This window comes from Grampus griseus (assembly GCF_964374135.1).
Source record: "Grampus griseus genome assembly, chromosome: 2".
In the NCBI taxonomy this organism is placed as follows: domain Eukaryota; kingdom Metazoa; phylum Chordata; class Mammalia; order Artiodactyla; family Delphinidae; genus Grampus; species Grampus griseus.
Genome location: NC_139018.1, coordinates 112,073,991 through 112,094,443, shown reverse-complemented (window position 1 = coordinate 112,094,443; position 20,453 = coordinate 112,073,991). Strand labels below are relative to the sequence as shown.

Genomic DNA, 20,453 nt, shown 5'->3' with positions numbered 1-20,453 from the left:
CGATGTATTAAGTTTGGCTACAGAGAGCAAAATTAAGGCAAGAGCAGTGCAAGGCCTCATTCAGACCAAGGACTGCTTGCAATCTTATGGCTGTTTCCCAGGTGAGGATGAGAGAAAGAAGAGATGACGACAATGTTGATTAGCAGCCTGTCAACGTATGTGCACCCATCAGGTAGAAAAAGTTGATTGGTGATCAACTGGAATTCCATTATAGAAATGGTGCAGAATGTTTATAATCTAAAAAATAATGTGCAATGAAACATAACAGGAAGTCAGACTAGTCTCTGGTTTCATACATATTAGGGAGCCTAAATCATTACTTTCTGAGAGGAAGGGGGAGGAGATTAAATAATGCTTTTTGTTCTGGAGAAGAGGTCATGTATGGGAAAAACAGCAAGAACAAACTTTCAAATAAATCGGAATCAGACGAAAGTGATTACCAGCCTGAATTAGTATGGGAAAGGGCATCCTCACAACTGTCACAGCACCTTGCTTTTGCTCACGTTACCCCTTCTTTTTCTTCCACCTAGTACCCAGGCCTGAAGCCCCTGCTTAGGCTATCTCCTCTGTAACACCTACCCTGACTGACCACACAATTTGGCATTTTATTTTTCTGAAACTGTTTTGTGGACATTGTGTTCCCCCTATAGACTAAACCTCCTTAGGATGAAGGCCTATACGATATTCCCCACTTTGTCTTAAAGGGCCTGACACACCTTTAATGAACATTTGTTGCCTGACTAGTTGTCACCAGCTGAAAAGAAAATGGTCAGAAATATGCTTGCTGGGCTCAAGTAATCTTAGAATAATCACAGAAGAAAGAGAAACATCCAGGTATGTTCCTTTTAAGATAAAAACTTTATTTTACAATTATATAAAGCTGCTTTACATTAAGCACAAACAATCCATTTACTTTGTATAGAAACAAAATACCTTTTCATCTGCAAAAAATCAAGTTTTGCTGTATATAAAACTAACATGTGCACATTGTGCTTAAACTGCAAAGTCTGTACAGCTTTACAAAGGACTACCCTTCAGAAGGGCATCCAGTAAACACTTTATTGCATATTTAACACATGGTCTATAACCCACATGTACAATGGAGGAGAAACAAGAAAAACAATTAAAAGGAGGATGAAAATAGCAGCTTTCAGTGAAAGTTTGCACACCGACAAAGAAAAAGGTCTGCCACATCTGTAGAGTTGTGCTTGTGTGTCATTTTTGTATTTCCTCACATACACTGGATGGTTTTTGGATGAAGCCTTTATGTACAATAACTCTGAAAGGGTCAAACCTGACCTTCATCTGGAAACTTTTGGCTGGTTTTATAACTGAAGTGGCAATAGGTTTAATTTAATATCAAAGCTAACTCAAGGTAAGTGTAGACAACTAATATCCACATTCTTGGAGCGAAGAAAAATTTAAAGAAATAAAACAAAACTTTAAAATACCTTCCCCATTCTCGCAAAGCTCAGACTAAATAAACATTTTGCATGATTTAAAATCCTAGAAAACTCCACAGGTGCTTAGGAAGAAAAATGTGATGGATGGTCTTGGGCAGTGTTTCTCCACATATATCCCCCGGTCCACTTGCATCAGAATTACCTGAACACTTTTTAAAAATGCAGATTATCATGCTTCACAGGCAGATTTATTGAATATCTGGAATCTGTATTTCAGTAAGCTCCCAGGTGATTCTGACGCATTAGTCTGAGATGCACCGGTTTGTACGGACAGTGCTGCTACAGGGTCAACTCACCCTCTTCGAAAATTCTGGGATCACAGGAAAAATCGAGTTGCTGTCGCAACGTGGAAGGCAGTGTGAAACCAACAGCAATGAAATAGCAATGCCATTTCTAGATCAAAATGTCTTTTTTCAGTGGAAAAAGACAGCCACATTGTTAAGGCACTGATATTTGTCACAGAAGCAGTACCATACTGTTTTCATTGATTCCCTCAATCTGAAGTACCAGTATGCAAACACAAGGCGGAAGTCTGGACTGCTCTAAATAATAACACATACGATGGAGTAAAAACGATTTCCAGACTGGAGAAGGTTTACTTTTGAGCCCTGAAATAAAAAAAAAAGAAGGAGTCCAGATATTCTTGTTGAGACATCTAATGTATAAGAACTACAAAGGTCAACATCTAGGGGGAAACCTAATGACCCACAACTGTTTTGTTGTGGGCAAAATCGACTTGTGGTCACATAAATTGGGAGTTTAAACTTACTTTTCCATGGCCAGTTTAATATTGTCTTCAGTTGTAGATCTTCGTTCCTGCCCCCCTTGCCACTGAAACATATATTTTGTACATAGGTACGTATGTATTGTCTGGTTTCTAAGTGGTGTTGGTAGGCTGAGTTCAATCAAGATGTAGTGTGCAGGCAGGTGCCCACCTGGCTCTTGAGGTGCATTTCATGCAGGTCACACACACACTGCACGGTGCGTGTCAGACTCAGCCCCCTGAAAATATGGGGTCTCATATTTCCATTCTGTACAAGTTATTGTGTTGATTTAGTGTATTGTCACACACTAAAACAAAGACAGCAAAATCAGCCTCCCTCAGTTCTGACCTACTGCCTGAAGTCTTATAGCAGACACTACCCAGGGTATGAGGGCTATGATACCTATTTATGTGAGGTATAAAACCAAAATAAAGGTCTGATTACACACGTACAGCTAATGCAGTAGCATCACTTTTACCCAATAGCTGAAATAATTTAAAGTTAAAATTGCAAAGGAAAAACACTGATGCACAAAAGGCAATAGTTTGGAAAGTTGTCGACCAAGGATGATCTAAGTAGAAAAAAAAAAAACTGCTATAAACCTTATAATATCTGACCTAGTAATTTTCTTTAAAGGGGAAAAAAAATCTTAAAAAGACAGTGGTAGTGGACTTATCAAAATTACTACCTCCTCCCCAAATTTAGGTTTATAATAAAAATTCCCAAATGCCCCCCCTGCCAACATAGAAAAAACTCTCTAGCATAGTCTGAAATGAAATACAAAATTCTAGATAGTGACAAAAAGAAACCACCACAGTGGGGGTAAAGGAGGGATAGAATGATTATCAAACCTTTACTGATTGTAGATCAAGTTTCATAAAACAGATAACATTTCTGTAATTTCTTGTGCAGTCAACAAGTTTCATCTTAGTTGTGCTTACATTATATAACTGTGAAGCCTGAACACTGGTTGTGTTTTTAATTTACACGTTTCAAGAAAACCATAAATTCAAAATATTCTCTATATATAACAAATTGAACAAATGCAACAAATGCTCATTCACTCCCAAGAAATTAATATATAGAAAAGAAACACCATTTTTAAAGTTGCACACAGTCCACTATTCAGGCTACAAGTACATATTTACTGTATTACAGCACATTATTTTTTTAAAGTCTGCTTTCAACATAAACATAAATAACCACATTTTAAAAGAGCCCCATACTAAGTTTGCAGGCAAGTGCTGGACAGTTGGCCAGTAAGAGCTACTTACCATTGTCTTTCCCAAACCGAGAGGACTGGACTATCTGTGGAACTATCTGTATACGGTGATAAGCAAGGCCAAGTTAAACATTTTCATTCACCCATTGACTAAACACTTTTCTGCTCTAAATGCCACCTACATTTCTAAACACCCAACTCATGGTATGCAATTATCTCAGAAGACTGGTTTTAAGGATCATTTATCACTTTGATGTAATCCACAAAAACCTAGTATACAACCTTTTAAAATGTGCCTATGCTCTGCTGACAGAGAGCCCGTAGTTTTTGTGTACAGCAGAGGCTGAAATATGATTTTGGTTCTGAGCTCTAGTTGTGCTTTGCCCTGCTGCCTTTAAGGTAGCTTTTCCACCTCTTGACAAATTCTTTGAAGATTGGGGACTCATCAATGGTGCTGAGTAGCTGCAGTTGATTGATGTGGGTGGTGTGATAGTCCCAGCGGGCCAGGTTGGGGGCAATGCCAAGCATGAAGTGCCGGAGGTCATAGATGGTTCCTGAGCCAGTGTCGTACAAGGGGAGCATGGCTTTAAGGGATTCCATGCCACGCTCATACAAGGACCTCGCTTCTTTCCCGAGTTTTTCCCCTGCAGTTTCTTTTAAGTCATACAGCCCAATTAAAGAATACATAAAGCCATTTAAAACAAAAGAGCTAGGTGTGGTTGGATATTCTTCATACCAGTCATGTTTATTCATAAACACAGCTTTAACTCCATGCTGCTCTGATAGAAATTTGTAAGGGGCTGTTGCCCTTAAAGCTGAATTGAGGAATATACGGTCTTTTGTTAAGAGATAGGCCCTGACTAATGTAGAAATGGCTTGCCCTTGGGCCATGGCAGAGTACCACCCTGGCTCTAAAGACTTGAACCCTTCCCCTAACTTACGGGTCACCATAATTGGCCAGCCACCTTTCTCATCCTGGTTCCTCACCAACCAATCACTGGCAGCAAAGAATGCGGCCATGTGGGCTGTGGTAGAGATGGTAATGTTGTCGAGGAAGCCTTTCCCTTTTGCAATCAGCCTAACTACTTTCTTGGGCATTATTTTGGTTGGCTTGACAGCTTTTGTGTTGGAAAGACCCACTCCTTTCCGGAGGTCAGTGACCAGGTCCCTGGTAACCGTGCTCCATGAAGTTCTGGGCCCAATGCCATAGTATATGTCTCTTTCTTTAAAAGCAATTAGCTGGGTATTTGAGACATAATGTACAGTGAAGAGCTGATTCTTTTCTGTGGTCTCCAGAACCACAGACACACTTCCGTTTGTTAAGAACTTGAGGTCAAATGAAATAATAAAATCTTTTGTGTTCCCCAGTTGCAAGGATACACCATCACTGGTTTCTGTAGGGGGAAAATATACCAAAAAAGACTGGTTAGAATAGAAGCTCTTTGTATTTAAAAGTTACTTGCAATTCATCCTTGACAATCACTGACCATACAAAATTAATCCTTCAATATTTTATATGTCAGATTTTAAAAAATATTTTAATTTTTACTAAGTTAACCATAAACAGATGACAATTGTAGAGTCCGTGATGGCTTGTGAGCACCAGGGCAAAGCTCTTACCTTCTGGCCTGTCTAGTTTACATTAGAGGGGTTAATGGCCTTAGCAGATAGCTAAGGTACTGTGGTCAAACTGCCTTTTCTAGATCAAATACTGGCTGACCAATAATCAATGACTGTCTAGTATACCCATTCTACAAAAAGAAAAAGTATAACCAAAAGCTGGCTCAGCACATAATATTACAAGAAAGAGCCTAGAAGAAAAGAATGGTTAGACGTGAATTAAAAAAACAAATTTTTTTTTTTTTTGGCTGTGCTGCGCAGCTTGTGCGATCTTAGCTCACCAACCAGGAATAGAATCTGGGCCACCCGCTGTGGAAGCATGGAGTCCTAACCACTGGACCACCAGGGAATTCCCTAAAAAATTTTTATTTACTTAATATTTAGTGAGTATTTACTATGTTCTAAGTGCTTTACACATATTAACTCATTTAGTCAGTATAACACCTAAGAGTAGTGCTATTATTACTCTTACTTTATGAATGATGAACACAGACACAGAAGTTAAGTAACTTGCCTAAGGTACAAAGAGTTGAACACAGGTTGTCTAGTCTGGCTGTAGAATACATGCTCTGAATCACCAATTGATGTTGAAAATGATAGGTTTGTTTTCAGATATTCATTGGAATTGTGAATAAATTCTGGAAATTAAGCAATCGGCTCACGTAGTCAACAAAAAGTGAGGAATACGGGGGAGGCTCTGGAGTTAAAACAAACAAACTTTGTGTGGATTCTCACTTCACCAGTTACTAGCTTTGAGATGGTCAACAAGGTACACCTATTTGAGGGCTTCCCTGGTGGCGCAGTGGTTGAGAGTCCTCCTGCCGATGCAGGGGACACGGGTTCGTGCCCCGGTCCGGGAAGATCCCACATGCCGCGGAGCGGCTGGGCCCGTGAGCCATGGCCGCTGAGCCTGCGTGTCCAGAGCCTGTGTTCCGCAATGGGAGAGGCCCGCGTACCGCAAAAAAAAAAAAGATACACCTATTTGAGCCTCAGTTTCTTCACGTGTTAAGTAGAAATAATATTACTTTGTGAGGTAACTGTGAGGATTAAAAAAAAGGATAGTGGCTTGGAACATAGTATAAAATGATGATAATGATGATTTTGAAGCCAATGGTTTCAGAGGCTGATAAAATAGCAGAGCTGTTTTATTTGGCAAATCGTCAAATAGGAAATTTCTCTTGCATGTCTACAGTACGATGATGCCTGACTCTCAGAAAGTTGACTTCTACCAAGAAAAGAAACTGAGCATATTAAAACCAAACAGTAGCAGCAGCAGGAAGAAGAGGAAGAGGAAGAAGAAGAAAAAGAGGAAGAAAAACAACAAAAATATATGTAGTACAAATTTTATACCATTAAAGGTAAATGTGAATATCTTGATCTATACAGAGCTTAAATCTTTTTAAAATTTAATTAATTAAGAAATTAACTTTGGCTGCGCTGGCCTTCGTTGCTGCACGTGGGCTTTCTCTAGTTGCGGTGAGCGGGGGCTACTCTTCATTGCGGTGCGTGGGCTTTTTTTTTTCACTGCAGTGCCTTCTCTTGTTGTGGAGCACGGACTCTAGGCGCGTGGGCTTCAGTAATTGCGGCACGTGGGCTCAGTAGTTGTGGCGCATGGGCTTAGTTGCTCAGTGGTATGTGGGATCTTCCCGGAACAGGGCTCGAACCTGTGTCCCCTGCATTGGCAGGCGGTTTCTTAACCACTGCACCACCAGGGAAGTCCCCAGAGCTTAAATCTTAAAAACACATTCACATGTATTATCTCATTTGATCCTTACAATAATCTTCTGACGTTGGTAGAGCAGGAATTACTGCTTCCATTTTAGAGATGAAGATATGGAGGCATTGCAAGGGTAAAAGGTTTGCCCAAAGTCAAATGCTAACTAGTGGTAGAGCAGGGACTAGAAACCAGGGTTCCTGGGTCTAAGCTCAAAGATTGTGAAAAAGAAATGATATTGGAAATACCATCCTCATGAGAATAACCAGTGGAAGAATTATTTCTCTTAAACATAGCTATAGAATCAGATCTACTTTAAGGCATCCTTGAGGAAATCTTGGGTGCTCCTTATTGGAGCAATGATTGGGAATGTGAACTGATGATAGTGTATACAGTGTGAGTAGCTTGGACAGTATTATCACCATGTTGAGCTGATCATTTAACTCTTCCAACACTGGACTCTACCAGTGTGGATATAATTGACCCAAGGCTCTTAATTACTTCATTTGATGGAATAAACAATTATGGAAGTTGTACTGAGAATGAGAACATCTTGCTAGATGTATGATGCTTTGACTTTTTAAAAAGTGATGTCAGAAGTATATTTCTAACACAGTAAAAATCCATTTTATCTGGGGAAATGTCAACATGCAACCTCTCTCTTAGCTGGCATTTTCCTGTATCGATAGTAAACGGAATCTGATGCTCAGAACAACATACTTGATGTTTCAGGATGTTTCGCAGGATTCTGAATTGACTTATGAATTACTCAAGATTAAATTAAATTATACTCAGCAGAGGCTATCTTGAGTGCTACTTATTTTTTTATTCTTATGGTAATGCCTTATTAATCAGACAACACTGTTAACTATGGCATCCATTCTCACCACCATCTTCAGAAGTCCAAATGGGAGAAAGTTGAAGAATTATATTTTCTTCTCAGAATTCCATTCTAATGTTCACTTTATGTATACAAATCTAATGAAATGATATAGTTCAATCAATCACCTTATGTTTCAATATAACAGATTATGTAGTTCAAAGAACTCAGTAATGAATGATGTCATTTAACACCACCAGAGGGGGTTATTGAGCCACAGAGGAGAAGTGACAAAGAAGTCACAATCCCCAATTTAAATCAATCCACAATCATATGAGACAAGTCTTTTAATTCCTATCTTACAGATGTACAGAGAGGTTAAATATCCTGTCTACGTCACTCAGAAGGGTCTGAATGGTAGCAACTGGGACATGACTGTGGTTATGGCAACCACTTTGGAAATATACCAGGCAAGATTTTGAGCTCTACTGGAGAGTCCTAAGCTATCTGGAGACCTGTGCTTTAAATCTACTAATAGACAGGGGTAAGACAGGAATAAAGACACAGACCTACTAGAGAAGGGACTTGAGGATATAGGGAGGGGGAAGAGTAAGCTGTGACAAAGTGAGAGAGTGGCATGGACATATATACACTACCAAACGTAAAATAGATAGCTAGTGGGAAGCAGCCGCATAGCACAGGGAGATCAGCTCGGTGCTTTGTGACCACCTAGAGGGGTGGGATAGGGAGGGTGGGAGGGAGGGAGACGCAAGAGGGAAGAGATAGGGGAACATATGTATATGTATAACTGATTCACTTTGTTATAAAGCAGAAACTAACACATCATTGTAAAGCAATTATACTCCAATAAAGCTGTAAAAAAAAAAAAGCTACTAATAGAAAGTTTCGAGCTTCCTGTCGCTTGAAATCCATGACTCCTCTCTCTGACCGGTTATTCCCAGGAGTCACTATAAGTGTCTATTTTTGGTATATGTGGTACATATAAATGTACTTTAGGCAACAAAGGGTGATAAACATTTAAGAATAGTCTTTAAATCAATGTTTTCACACATAACATGAACTGTTATTAATCAACAGGTTTACTATGTGGAGTGAGAAGAGGCCTTAATCAGAACCTCAAGGAACAGAGAGACAAGGGTCAGGCAGAAGAGAAGTTCATAAGAAGCCTCAGAAGGAATGGCTACACAGAGAGGAGAAAGTGAGGTCATGGAAATGAAGTGAAGAGAGTGCTTGGGAAAGGGAAAGCTAATTTAATAAAGCAGGACAGGTATAAAGTTTTAATTCATTCAATTTTAAAATTAGGTAGAAGGAAAAAAAACATTCTTCAACAAACAAAACAATAAAAAATACGCTGCAGATCCATGTTATGGTTTTTCCCTCTAGATAATCTTATTTCCTTTCAGGGAAAAAAATTCAAGGCCAAAAAGGAAAAAGACCAACAGCATGTAGCCTCTGGTCTTCCAGAGCCTTACTTCACTTAGGCCTACGCTTTTATGCACAAGTTCCAATTTCTTCTCATCAGTGATTCTCTGAATTTATCTCCCAAGAAGACTACATCATCTAAAAAGCCTCATTTCCCATTCCTACGTTTCAATAAACGCCTCACCTTTTTGATTTCCTTCTTCTGCTCTGAGCAACAACTCCAACTAACTCTCCCTCATATACTTGTATCAAACGCAACTCCAGACACATCCAAGATATCAAAACAAGCACCACCTTCTGAGGTAGCACACTCCTACCAACAGAGAGTTCCAATTGTGAGTAGCTAGTGTGCCACTGGCAGAATATCTGTCACAGACAGTTCTCTCCTCCATATACTTAAACCCACCTTGGGAAGTAGTTTCATCTCTGGTTGCTGGCTGCAGAATGAAGGGCTAAAGTGAAGGCCCTTCACTTAGTATGAGGAGACCTATTGTTTGTATTAACCAGGGTACCCAAAAGTGCACAATGAAATCTATTGCTCTGAATAGGGCAGAGTTCAAGAGATGGTTCTAGAAAACTTCCCAGCACTTGAGGAGACAGAGATGAGGGCTGCTGTTTTCTACCCTAATCCAGACTACATTATGAATCAGTGTAAAAATAAGCCCTCTAGATGCAACCAAAATCAAATGTCCTTTTTAATCTAATAATTTCCTGCTATAAATCATAAGCTAAATATTCTTAAACATCTCCATGTACTTTCTCACCCAGCCAAGCCTGTTGCTTTACAATAAGCAAAGATGCTCTATGTACTGGAATATCACAGAATGCCATAGGATAAAAGAAGTTTTACTCACAGAATAAAAAGTAAAGGTCACCCATTATTTGCATTGCATTAAGCACTCATAAATCCATTACTTAAGGCCATCTAGAATGAGTAGATTTGTACTGCTGTTTTCAAGGTCTGTGAATTACACAGTCATCAGTAAAGGACAAGGACAGAATACAGAAAAGGTCTTATAACCTTTTCTCTCTTTTTATTTACCAACTGGCAAGGTTGGTGGGAGGGAGGATGAGTTCTGTTCTTGACAACATCCCCCCCTACAGAAAATTAAGCCTGAGGTGCTAACTAAAATTATTCCATTGTCTTTTTAAGTAATGAACTCATTAATTCTCATGGATATTGATTAGTGGAGAGAAATACATTACATCCCAATTAATGGGACCGTCTTAGAAAAAGGGGAAATGTTGTATAAAGTTAATTTGATTTTATAAAAGATTTTATTAATGAAATGGCTTTATATGAAGTTTGAAACAATCTATCTAGTACATTAACAAAAGTCAATATAGAAAGCAGGCCTGGTTGGTAATGCTATATTACTTTGAAAAAATAAAAAGCTACTGGTAAAAAATAGGCAAAGGAAAGGCTGGCTCTCGCTACAAAGAAAAATTTCTGCCTTAATGCAAAATAGTTAAAAAATTAAAGGATGAGTACTGTGCTGAAACATTAAAATAAACTGAGAAACTTTATTCCTGTGGGATCTGGTTCCCTGGAAGGAGAAAGACATCATGCAGTAACCTGGTTCTTGTGGCTTGGCTCTTCACGCAGTAAATATTCCTTATACAACCTTAAATATTTTAGCTGATCCTTTAGATTTCACTTGGGTGACACTATTTGTTTCTTCATATATGTAATATCAAGCATCTGCTGATGTGTTTTTTAAGAACCATAAAAACAATTTTAAGGGAGTATCAGGTGCTATAAATCAACATAAAATTAGCAAACACATATAAAAACACATCACTTAAACAAAACAAAACAAAACAAAACATCACTTACCCGGAGCAGTGAACTGTTTAACATTGGTGAATCTAGACTTATCAGCTACACTAGCCATAAAGCAGCCCTTTGGCACGGTCCAGTCATTGGGCTTGCTATTTTTGTCCCTGTCTTCTGCTGTTTCATATACCTCTATGTGAGGGGGTTTCTCAGTTAGATTCTTGCTGTAATGACTTAACCCATACTGTGCAATCTGGATTGGGTAGAAATAGCCTTGAGGTCCCCATTGTGTAGATAGAGGTACACCTATAAAACAGAGAAACAAAATAAATATCTCCAGATATTCATGATCCTATTCTGAATACCACTCTTCACTGTTTTACTTCTGGGGGAGTTATAGGGTTATCAGCAACTTTTAAGCTTCCTTATTACACTGTTTTCATAGTTACTAAAAACAAGTACCAAATTAACCAGAAATGAAACACAGAACTAAATGCTCATTCACTCTCATTCATTATTTGTTGACAGATAGCAATGCAATGTTGTGGATCATCTTTTTAAGGACTAATTTTTAATGTGTGCTATTTTTGCTCATAGCTACAGATGTCATATTTCATAATTCTGTTTCATACATTCAAGTTTTACACAATTTAAATACATATAGTTAATGTTAACAGCTTTATTCTAGAATATTAAACCTGAAATTTTCTTAACATCTGTACTTAACAGTCAAGTTAATTACATACTAATCTTTCCCTCCGGTGTCAAGATGTGGTCTAGTAACTTTATCATCTGATGGTTAAAAGTATTTGCTTAAGAAGCCAGCTATGGGGGGCTTCCCTGGTGGCGTAGTGGTTGAGAGTCTGCCTGCCAATGCAGGGGACACGGGTTCAAGCCCTGGTCTGGGAGGATCCCACATGCCGCAGAGCAACTGGGCCCGTGAGCCACAACTACTGAGCCTGCGTGTCTGGAGCCTGTGCTCCGCAACAAGAGAGGCTGCGATAGTGAGAGGTCCGCGCACCGCGATGAAGAGTGGCCCCCGCTCGCTGCAACTGGAGAAAGCCCTCACACAGAAACAAAGACCCAACATAGCCACAAATAAATAAATAAATAAATATATAAAAAAAAATAAAATAAAAAGAAGTTAGCTATGACTAGGCAACTTAAAGTATAAACATGTTTGCAATTCTTTTTCATATCCTTCAGATCAAAATGTAATTCTTGAGAAGAGTGCTTTTTTAAAGAATGAATTAAAGTTGTATATTTAAACCATAGATTCTTGATAAATTCATTAGTGGATTACCTCTTGTAAAGTTCTAAGCAAAACTTTTAAATGTTTGGCATTAGTGTTTATTCTAGTAATTTTCTACATGGGAAATACAATAATACCACACTGTACAGAATACTGTATTATTGCATCATGGTGTATGTGTTGAGAGATAAACTATTTGTAGTCCTAAAATAAATTAACAAGCAACAGATGGGCATGGCAGAAACTGGGAACCTATAAAACTATATGTGTTTTGATGTAGTTTCAAAATAGTTTAAGGAATTACAGACCATACAGGCTAAGAAACCTAGGCTACAGATAAGCTTTTTAACTTCAATATTCTTTCTCCAAGGGTAGATTTTTTTTTTTCAAAATTCAAACAATTATTTTCACTTAATAAAAGCAAGGTTTATACTATCTCATTTGATGGGTAATAACTACAATAATGTGTAATTGGCCTAAGAAGTGATAGACTGATCAATGGAACCTAATAGTAGGCCAGAAACATACTCTAGTAAAGCTTTAGAAACATATTCTAGTTTCAAAATATTTTAGTATAACGATAAAGATTGAATCATTGATCAGCAGGGAAAAGAGGAGATTATTCAATAAACGTTAAGGGAAAAAAAATCTAAAATTAGGCCCTGACCTTGTACCATTTGTCAAAATATAAATCAGTCTAGCTTGACTAAAAGGTTAAATGTAAAAAAAACCCCCATAAAACTATTAGAGAAAATACAGATGAACCGCTGATCGTGGCATGGCAAATGATTTTCTAAGCATAAAAGGAAGAATTAAAAAAAAAAACCCCTAAGTTTAGTAAATAGAACTAAAAATTTCTAAACAAAGCATAAATAAAATGCAAAGACAGCCAAATTAAAGAAAATATCTTTAACAAATGCAACAAGGTGCTACCACCCTTGCTATATATATAAAAGATCTCACAAATATATTTTTCTGAAAAACAACATTAATCACATTGAAAAAGGGGGAAAGAACATCAAGCCCATTCTATAATGGTTAAAAGCATATGAAAAACATATCTGACCTCACTAATTGCTACAGAAAGCAAATTATGAGATCCCTTTGTAAACAACAGATTAAAAAATGAACTTTCATGATGGCAGGAATTGGGTGACAGGAGCACCCTTATACTCTGCTATTGGAAGCATGAAGAGGGTCAACCGTCTTGGAAAGTAGTTTGGTAAAATAGATTAACTGATACTATTTGACATGGTAATTTATTTCCTAGGGAACTGAGAATACAATTAAAACAGCAAATGATTAACTATGAATATCTATACCATTATGTATAATGGCAAAAAAGTGGAAATGACCTAAATGTCCAACTAAAGAGAAAGGTTCCATACATTATTATGGCATGTCCTTATTACGAATATTAGTGATTAAAATATTCAATAACAAGAGGAAATAATCATAACATGTTGAACGAAAAAAGAATACAAAATTGACTATACAGCATGATTCTAATTTGTTTAAAAATGTATATCTACAAAAACAACAAAAAGATTGGAGAAGACATCAAAACATTAACAGTGGTTATGGTTGCTTTTTACTTTTTCTTTAGCATCTAAGCACCTATTAAGCTTATACACTTTTAAAAATTACTGGAAAAAAAAAAAGGTTTGGCGATGGATATCTTTCAAGCCTCTAAAAAACTACTACCCTCCTGAACACTGCACAATAAATATCATTATAACTATGTTAAAACATATACCTAGGTATAAAGACCTTCTGAGAATATACAAAAATGGTAATAATTATCTTGAATGGTAAGAATATAAGTGAATTTACCCCCTTCCTTCTTCTAAACATTCAGTAAAGATATTACAAAAATTAAAATATTAAGATATTAAAATCACTCTCTATTTTTTATTATTTTTTTATTTTTTGCGGTACGTGGGCCTCTCACTGCTGTGGCCTCTCCTGTGGCGGAGCACAGGCTCCGGATGTGCAGGCTCAGTGGCCATGGCTCACGGGCCCAGCTGCTCCGCGGCATGTGGGACCTTCCTGGACCGGGGTATGAACCCGTGTCCCCTGCGTCGGCAGGCGGACTCTCAACCACTGCGCCACCAGGGAAGCCCTAAAAGCACTTTCTATAACAAAATGAGAAAAATGAAATAAAACCCAAACTAAGCAATCTTAAAACACACTAAGTTCTTTCCTCTGATTAAATGATATACTTTAAAGTCAAATTCAATATGGCTTTCTGATCAATCCTAGGTTTGAAATACAAATTCCAAAATGTATTAATTATACCCATAAGGAACCCCCAGGTTTTAAAGCCAATGAAAGACATTATGTAATAGATTATAGGAGTTCATGAAGTTCAGAGAAAATGATACTATGTATTATCTTGTTCTGAGAACTGTAAACCTCCATCCAGGGATGATACCTGGCTAATCTGGTAATAAGACTTGGTACATTGATGGGTCCACTGGATGGTCTGTCTCCCTTTCCCATCTCCTCTCATAGGATATGATAATAACCTATTACGATAGGTTATTAGGATAATAACTGTATATTTTAATGCAAAATTTCTGGAGATGCTGTGCCTTGACTTTACTGATGATAATTTTAGTTTCTGGGGTAGGTTAATGGCATAATCCTATTCAATCAGGTATGATCTTATTGTAGCCCTTAAATCACACCATCTAGAAAGTTCAGGTTTAACCTGTTCCTCCCTGCTAAGTCAGAGTGATGAAAGGTCCTTGATAGTAAGCTATGCAAGTACTTGCTATATAATTAACACAGTCTCTTATTCCTCAACACAATCAGGACAGAAAAATGCAGTGGAGTAGATGGATACCAACCTTCAACCCCACTTATGCACTTGACTCTGTCTCGGACTTCCACATTGTAGCCTTCAAAGGACATAAATACACCATCAGGGTGATAAGGGGCTCTCTGTGCATAGACTTTGGAATAACTATGAGAGAATTCAAACCGATCATAGCCATCGTACTGAACCACCTTTCCGTAAACGTCAAAATATTTCTCTACCCAGGTAAATGGAAGAAAGACTTCATTCCCCTCTCGTCTCCCTTTAATTGTGTGTTCATCATTTATGAGACAGTCAATTTCTTCATACTTGAGCCCTAACACCTTGCTTCCCCCATTGCTATTGAAGCCTCCAACAACAGGGGGCGCTTTCTGCTGTTCCTGAGGGAATGCCTCCTCAGAGTGCTTGGCCATGTGGTTCACATAGTTGTTGCTCTCAGATGCTGCTGCTCTTTTTTCTAACGCATCCACTCTGAAGCCACTACTCGAGTGCCGTGGAAACTGGATCGCTTTGTCGCTGGAACACTTATTCCACAAAAGTACTGTGACCAAAGTGAAGAGTGCGCAGATGACAATCAAAGTCTTATAGTTGACCCGAGCTGCCAAGCAACGCATATTCAGACCATACCTATGGAGGCAAGAAGAAAAATTCACACAAAGATGTACTTACTGAAATTTCATAGGATAAGATTTACTTTTAAGATACTGAACCACCACATTAGGGCAATTTTATTAACTGCATGTAATCTGATCAGATTTAAAATTACTAACTCAAACTTTTCAGCAGAGACAAAGAAAAGGCAAGAGTTGCTTCCCCCCTCTTAAAATGCTCAGTTAGCATGATCCTCTAAAGCAAAGATTCCCAATCTTTCTCTGTTTGTGGCTCCCTTGGATTCTTAATAATTTCTTCATGAAGCCCCTAGGTCAAAAAAAAAAAAAACCTGTTGGGCTTCCCTAGTGGCGCAGTGGTTGAGAGTCCGCCTGCCGATGCAGGGGACACAAGTTCATGCCCCGGTCCAAGAAGATACCACATGCCGCGGAGCGGCTGGGCCCGTGGGCCATGGCCGCTGAGCCTGCACGTCCGGAGCCTGTGCTCCGCAACGGGAGAGGCCGCAACAGTGACAGGCCCGCGTACCGCAAACAAACAAACAAACAAACACCTATTACTTCCATTTGTGAAGTAGTTGGGCTCAAACAACTTAATACATATTTTTGTCCTAACGACTGAGTAGCTGTTTGAAAAAAATATAACAGGTCACGTCAAGGTAAACACTGACATCCATGTTGCCAAATCCAACAATGAATTTTTAGTGCTCACCCTATGTTGCTTCTCAGCAGCATGAAATAGTAAACGACTCTTTCCTTCCTGAAACACTTTCTTCCCAGGACTCCCGGGGCACCATGCGTTCTTGGTTCTCCTTATACCCCAGCTGGATGCTCCTCCTAGTCATCTCTGATCATTCCTTCTCATCTCTCTGAACCTGAATGTTGAAATGCCTTAGGGCCCCAGTCCTCAGACCTCTTCTTTATCTCTATTCACTCCCAGGTGATCTCACCCAATCTCATGGCTTTAAATACAATTTATATGTTGACTTTTCCCAAAATTCTATCTCCAGGCCAGACCTTCCTTCAGAACTGCAGGCACATATACCTATGTGCCAATCCAAGTAGCAATAACTGACATCTTTATTTGAAGGTCAAATGGGCTTCTAAAACATAACATTCAAAATTTAATCCCTGATCTTTCCCTTCAATCTGCTCCTCCTTTACTGCTCAGACCAGAAATACTGACTCCTTTCTTGTTCACCCCATATCCAACCAGTCAGGAAATCCTGCTGTCCCTACCTTCAAATTATACCCAGAATCTAATCACTTTTCACCAACTACACAAGTTACCAACACATCAGAGCCACTGCCATATTTCACTTGGAATATTACAGTGATGTCTAACCTGCTCTCCCTGCTTTTACCCTTGCTCTACTATTCTACCCCAAAGTCTATTCTCAACATAGCAGTCAGAATGACGCTTTTAAATACAAGCCAGATCCTGTCTTTCCAGTCATGATGGGAGAAGAATTTGATGCTGTTGCCCCTACTGGCCATGTGGTGTACCAACCAGTCGTGATTGTACTGTAGGTAGTCCTGGAATGCCTGTTGCTGGGGTCACTGGGAAACATGGAAAATTATGGGTTAGTTACATGTGCAACATATGGAATATCTCTGCCCACTGAGAGTAAAGAGAGTAGACTTACTGCTGCTTGCTACAGTAGCTCTGTAATTTATTTTATGGTGTAAATCCAAAACTACTTATTTTATGGTTGTAATCCTTCTTCCCCCTTTTCCTCTCAATAAACCCTTCTGGCAGCAATGAGATTTAAAAAAATCAAACCGTAAAATGAAAACGTTTAATGAAAAATTACACAATGATTTTCTGTTTTTCAAGAAAGCTGATGGTGTTTTTCAATTAAAAGCTCATTTCTTTTAATTCCAAGAGGAGGTAAACCCTGAGTCCTTGCATGTCTGAAAGCAACTTTATTCTGCTCTCACCTTTGATGAATAGTTTGGCAGGATATAGAATCCTTGGGCTGCACATTATTTTCTTTCTAAATGCTGTAGGCAATGTTTTACTTTCTTAAAGCATTACGGGCTACTGATGAGAGGTTTGACTTCAGTCTGATACTTGCCATTTTGTACATGACTTCCCTCTGAGTCTTGTGTTTACCCTAGGAATTCTGCAGTTTTGTGAGAATGTGTTAACAGTATGATATTTGATTCACTATTTCAGCACTTGGTGTGCCCTTTCAACCTGAAACCTTGTGTTCTCTTATTCTTGTTTAATGGATGTAGTATCTTCTTGCAGCTCTGAGTATGTTAGGGTTCTGTTTTTGTAAAGTTCTCTCTGATTATCTCTGTTTTCTTTGGTGGTCATTTTTCTGGTTATTTTAGTCTCTTTCATGATGTTAGCTTTCCTCATACGCCTGTGATCTTTGTTTACTCATTCATCTTTAGGCTTGAATGACTCATTAGCTAACACAGATTTCCTCTGTTATTGTGAAGATGGTCTGCTTTTGGGCTAGATTGTTCTGAGAGGGGCTCTGTGTGGGTTGGGTACAGGCGGAGTGACAGTGTTCCTTTAGGGTGTGTGGGTGGGTAGCCAGCAGGCCCTCTAAATACCAGAATGAAGATGACTTTTTCTTTTGTCCTGGGGACATAACTCGTACTCTAGAAGCCTTAGCTTTTCCCAATTTCTCTAAAGAAAATCTGGCTGGTGTTTTGGCTGGGGTTCACGCCAGCTATCTATAGTTCAAGTGCAGGGGTGAGAGAGATAAGGGGAAGGAAGGAGAGGGTACAGCTGTGCCTTCTAGTCCTGGAACAGAGATCCGGAAATCTGTTTAATTATCACCCTATGGTAATCTTCCTATTTACTGTTATTGGCATCTTCATTTCTTATTTCTATATATTTTATTTCAGTGGGGCATCAGGAGGGAAGGGAGGCAAAGATATGGGTCTGGTACATCTTGGAAATCATACACAGATTGTAAGAGCTGGAATCCAATAATATATTTCATCATCTGCATTATTACTATGAGAAAATGTGTTGAACGCTAAAAAAAGAAGTGTGGTACAAGCAAACCTTCAGAAGTCACATATTTATAAATTGAGGATTTCCTTATATAGTAGCATGGGCAAACGGATAATACTAAGTGATGTTCTTTGTTTTAATTTTATTTATTTATTTTTATTTTTGACTGTGTTGGGTCTTTGCTGCTGCGCGCAGGTTTTTCTCTAGTTGTGGTGAGCAGAGGCTACTCTTCATTGTGGTGCATGGGCTTCTCATTGGGTGGCTTCTCTTGTTGCAGAGCATGGGCTCTAGGCACGCAGGCTTCAGTAGTTGTGGTGCTTGGGCTCAGTAGTTGTGGCTCGCGGGCTCTAGAGCGTAGGCTCAGTAGTTGTGGCACACGGGCTTAGTTGCTCCGTGGCATGTGGGATCTTCCCGGAGCAGGGCTCGAACCCGTGTCCCCTGCATTGGCAGGCGGATTCTTAACCACTGCACCACCAAGGAAGCCCCTAAGTGATGTTTAAACAAACAAACAAAAAAAGCCCTCCATTAAAAACATTTATGTGCCAACATTTGAATCATCCGTCAGCTATACTAACATTTAGAGCAGTTAAAACAGAAATATAAAGCTTTTGTCCCACCATTGAGACGTGCCCTTCCTCCATGACCCAAAAGAGAGCAAACCTGCTATGGAACTAGTAGGCTACCATTATGATGAGGCATGTGATGGGAAAATAAAGAAAAGTCAAAATTAAAAACTTTCAATAACCTTTATGTCCAGATTTTGTATCTGATACCATTCCTTACTAAAAGCAATCAGGATAAAAAAATTATAAAAGCAATCAGGGCTTCTTAGAGACATCAATCTGAAAGGTCCCTTTCCCGATTAAGTCAAAGCTGTGAGAATTATGACTGATGTTGACTGAAACACACTAAATCAATAAAGATCTATGAGTCTATAATGATATTCAAAAAAGGAGATAGCCAGAAAAAATACTTAAATCATCTTCTGACGAAAACTGGTAACTAAATCAAAGAATTTATTTATCTATCTTTGCAGGAGAACACACCAATAGCCTCAGATGACAAAGAATTCTATTTTACAGAAAAAGGGTGGCTAATAATGTAGAAGAAAAAAATTAAAATCTGAAAATTATTATGCAATTCCTCATGAAATTACTAATTTAGCCAAGTGTTATATTCAGGCATATGTTTGACAGGGATTTAGTGATTCATACTGTGCAAAGTAACACCAAATACATTATTTCCTAGTCACAAGGAGAAAAAGGTGAAACTCTACAATGAAGGGATCAGTCAGCACCCTAATTCAGTGGTCAAATTCAGTCTCATTAACGATGACTCATGCAGATGTTGTGTCTCTTGATGAGTTAAAATAAAAAGTACATAACCTATTGTATATCCCAGCCAAAAATGTTTAACTTGGATGTCTCTGACCCTATGATTTAATTTCTAATTAACAGGAAATACAAGGGAAAGAGGAACAAGTTAAGCGCAGATGCAACCAGTACATCAAGAAGGTGAGACATCCTGCAGGAGAGTTGGCCCCATCTCCTCAATAAATTAGTGGTATGAAACGAAAAAGGAGACTGGGTTAGACTTTTTGAAAAGAGACTTAAGAAATATAACAACCAGATGTGAGACTTGGTCCTAAGCTGGGAAATCTGACTATGGGCTTGGTAAGAAGGAAAGATGGAAGGACATATGGAGGTTGTTAACTGAAAAAAAGGAGGTTACAGAACAGCACATATAGTATGATTTTCTAATTTTCCATGAATATGTTTAACATGTTTTTAAACCATAAAAAAAGAAAATTAAGAAGGTCAAAGTCACTTGTTAAAATATTTAAAGAAAGAATTATAAATTTTTAGTTAAAATTCTTAGTTTTCAAAATAGGCACTGACATTTTTTGGAGGGGAGGATAGAAAGAAAGAAAACTCTGAGTATTGACATGCAGTACTAACTACCAAACAGGCTTATC

At 38.5% G+C, this 20,453-nt stretch overlaps 1 protein-coding gene across 1 annotated transcript in view; it reads right to left on the bottom strand.

The window, feature by feature from the left end:
• Positions 1 to 849: 849 nt before the first annotated feature.
• GLCE (glucuronic acid epimerase) overlaps positions 850 to 20,453 on the bottom strand; it is a 128,017-nt gene continuing 108,413 nt past the window's right edge. Inside the window, exons 2-4 of the mRNA XM_082647575.1 lie at positions 14,928 to 15,523; positions 10,884 to 11,129; positions 850 to 4,843 (exon numbers count right to left, since the gene is read on the bottom strand). Of these exons, the coding sequence (XP_082503701.1) occupies positions 3,819 to 4,843; positions 10,884 to 11,129; positions 14,928 to 15,510 (1,854 nt within the window). The 5' untranslated portion in view covers positions 15,511 to 15,523 and the 3' untranslated portion in view covers positions 850 to 3,818. The remainder of the gene's footprint in view (positions 4,844 to 10,883; positions 11,130 to 14,927; positions 15,524 to 20,453) is intronic.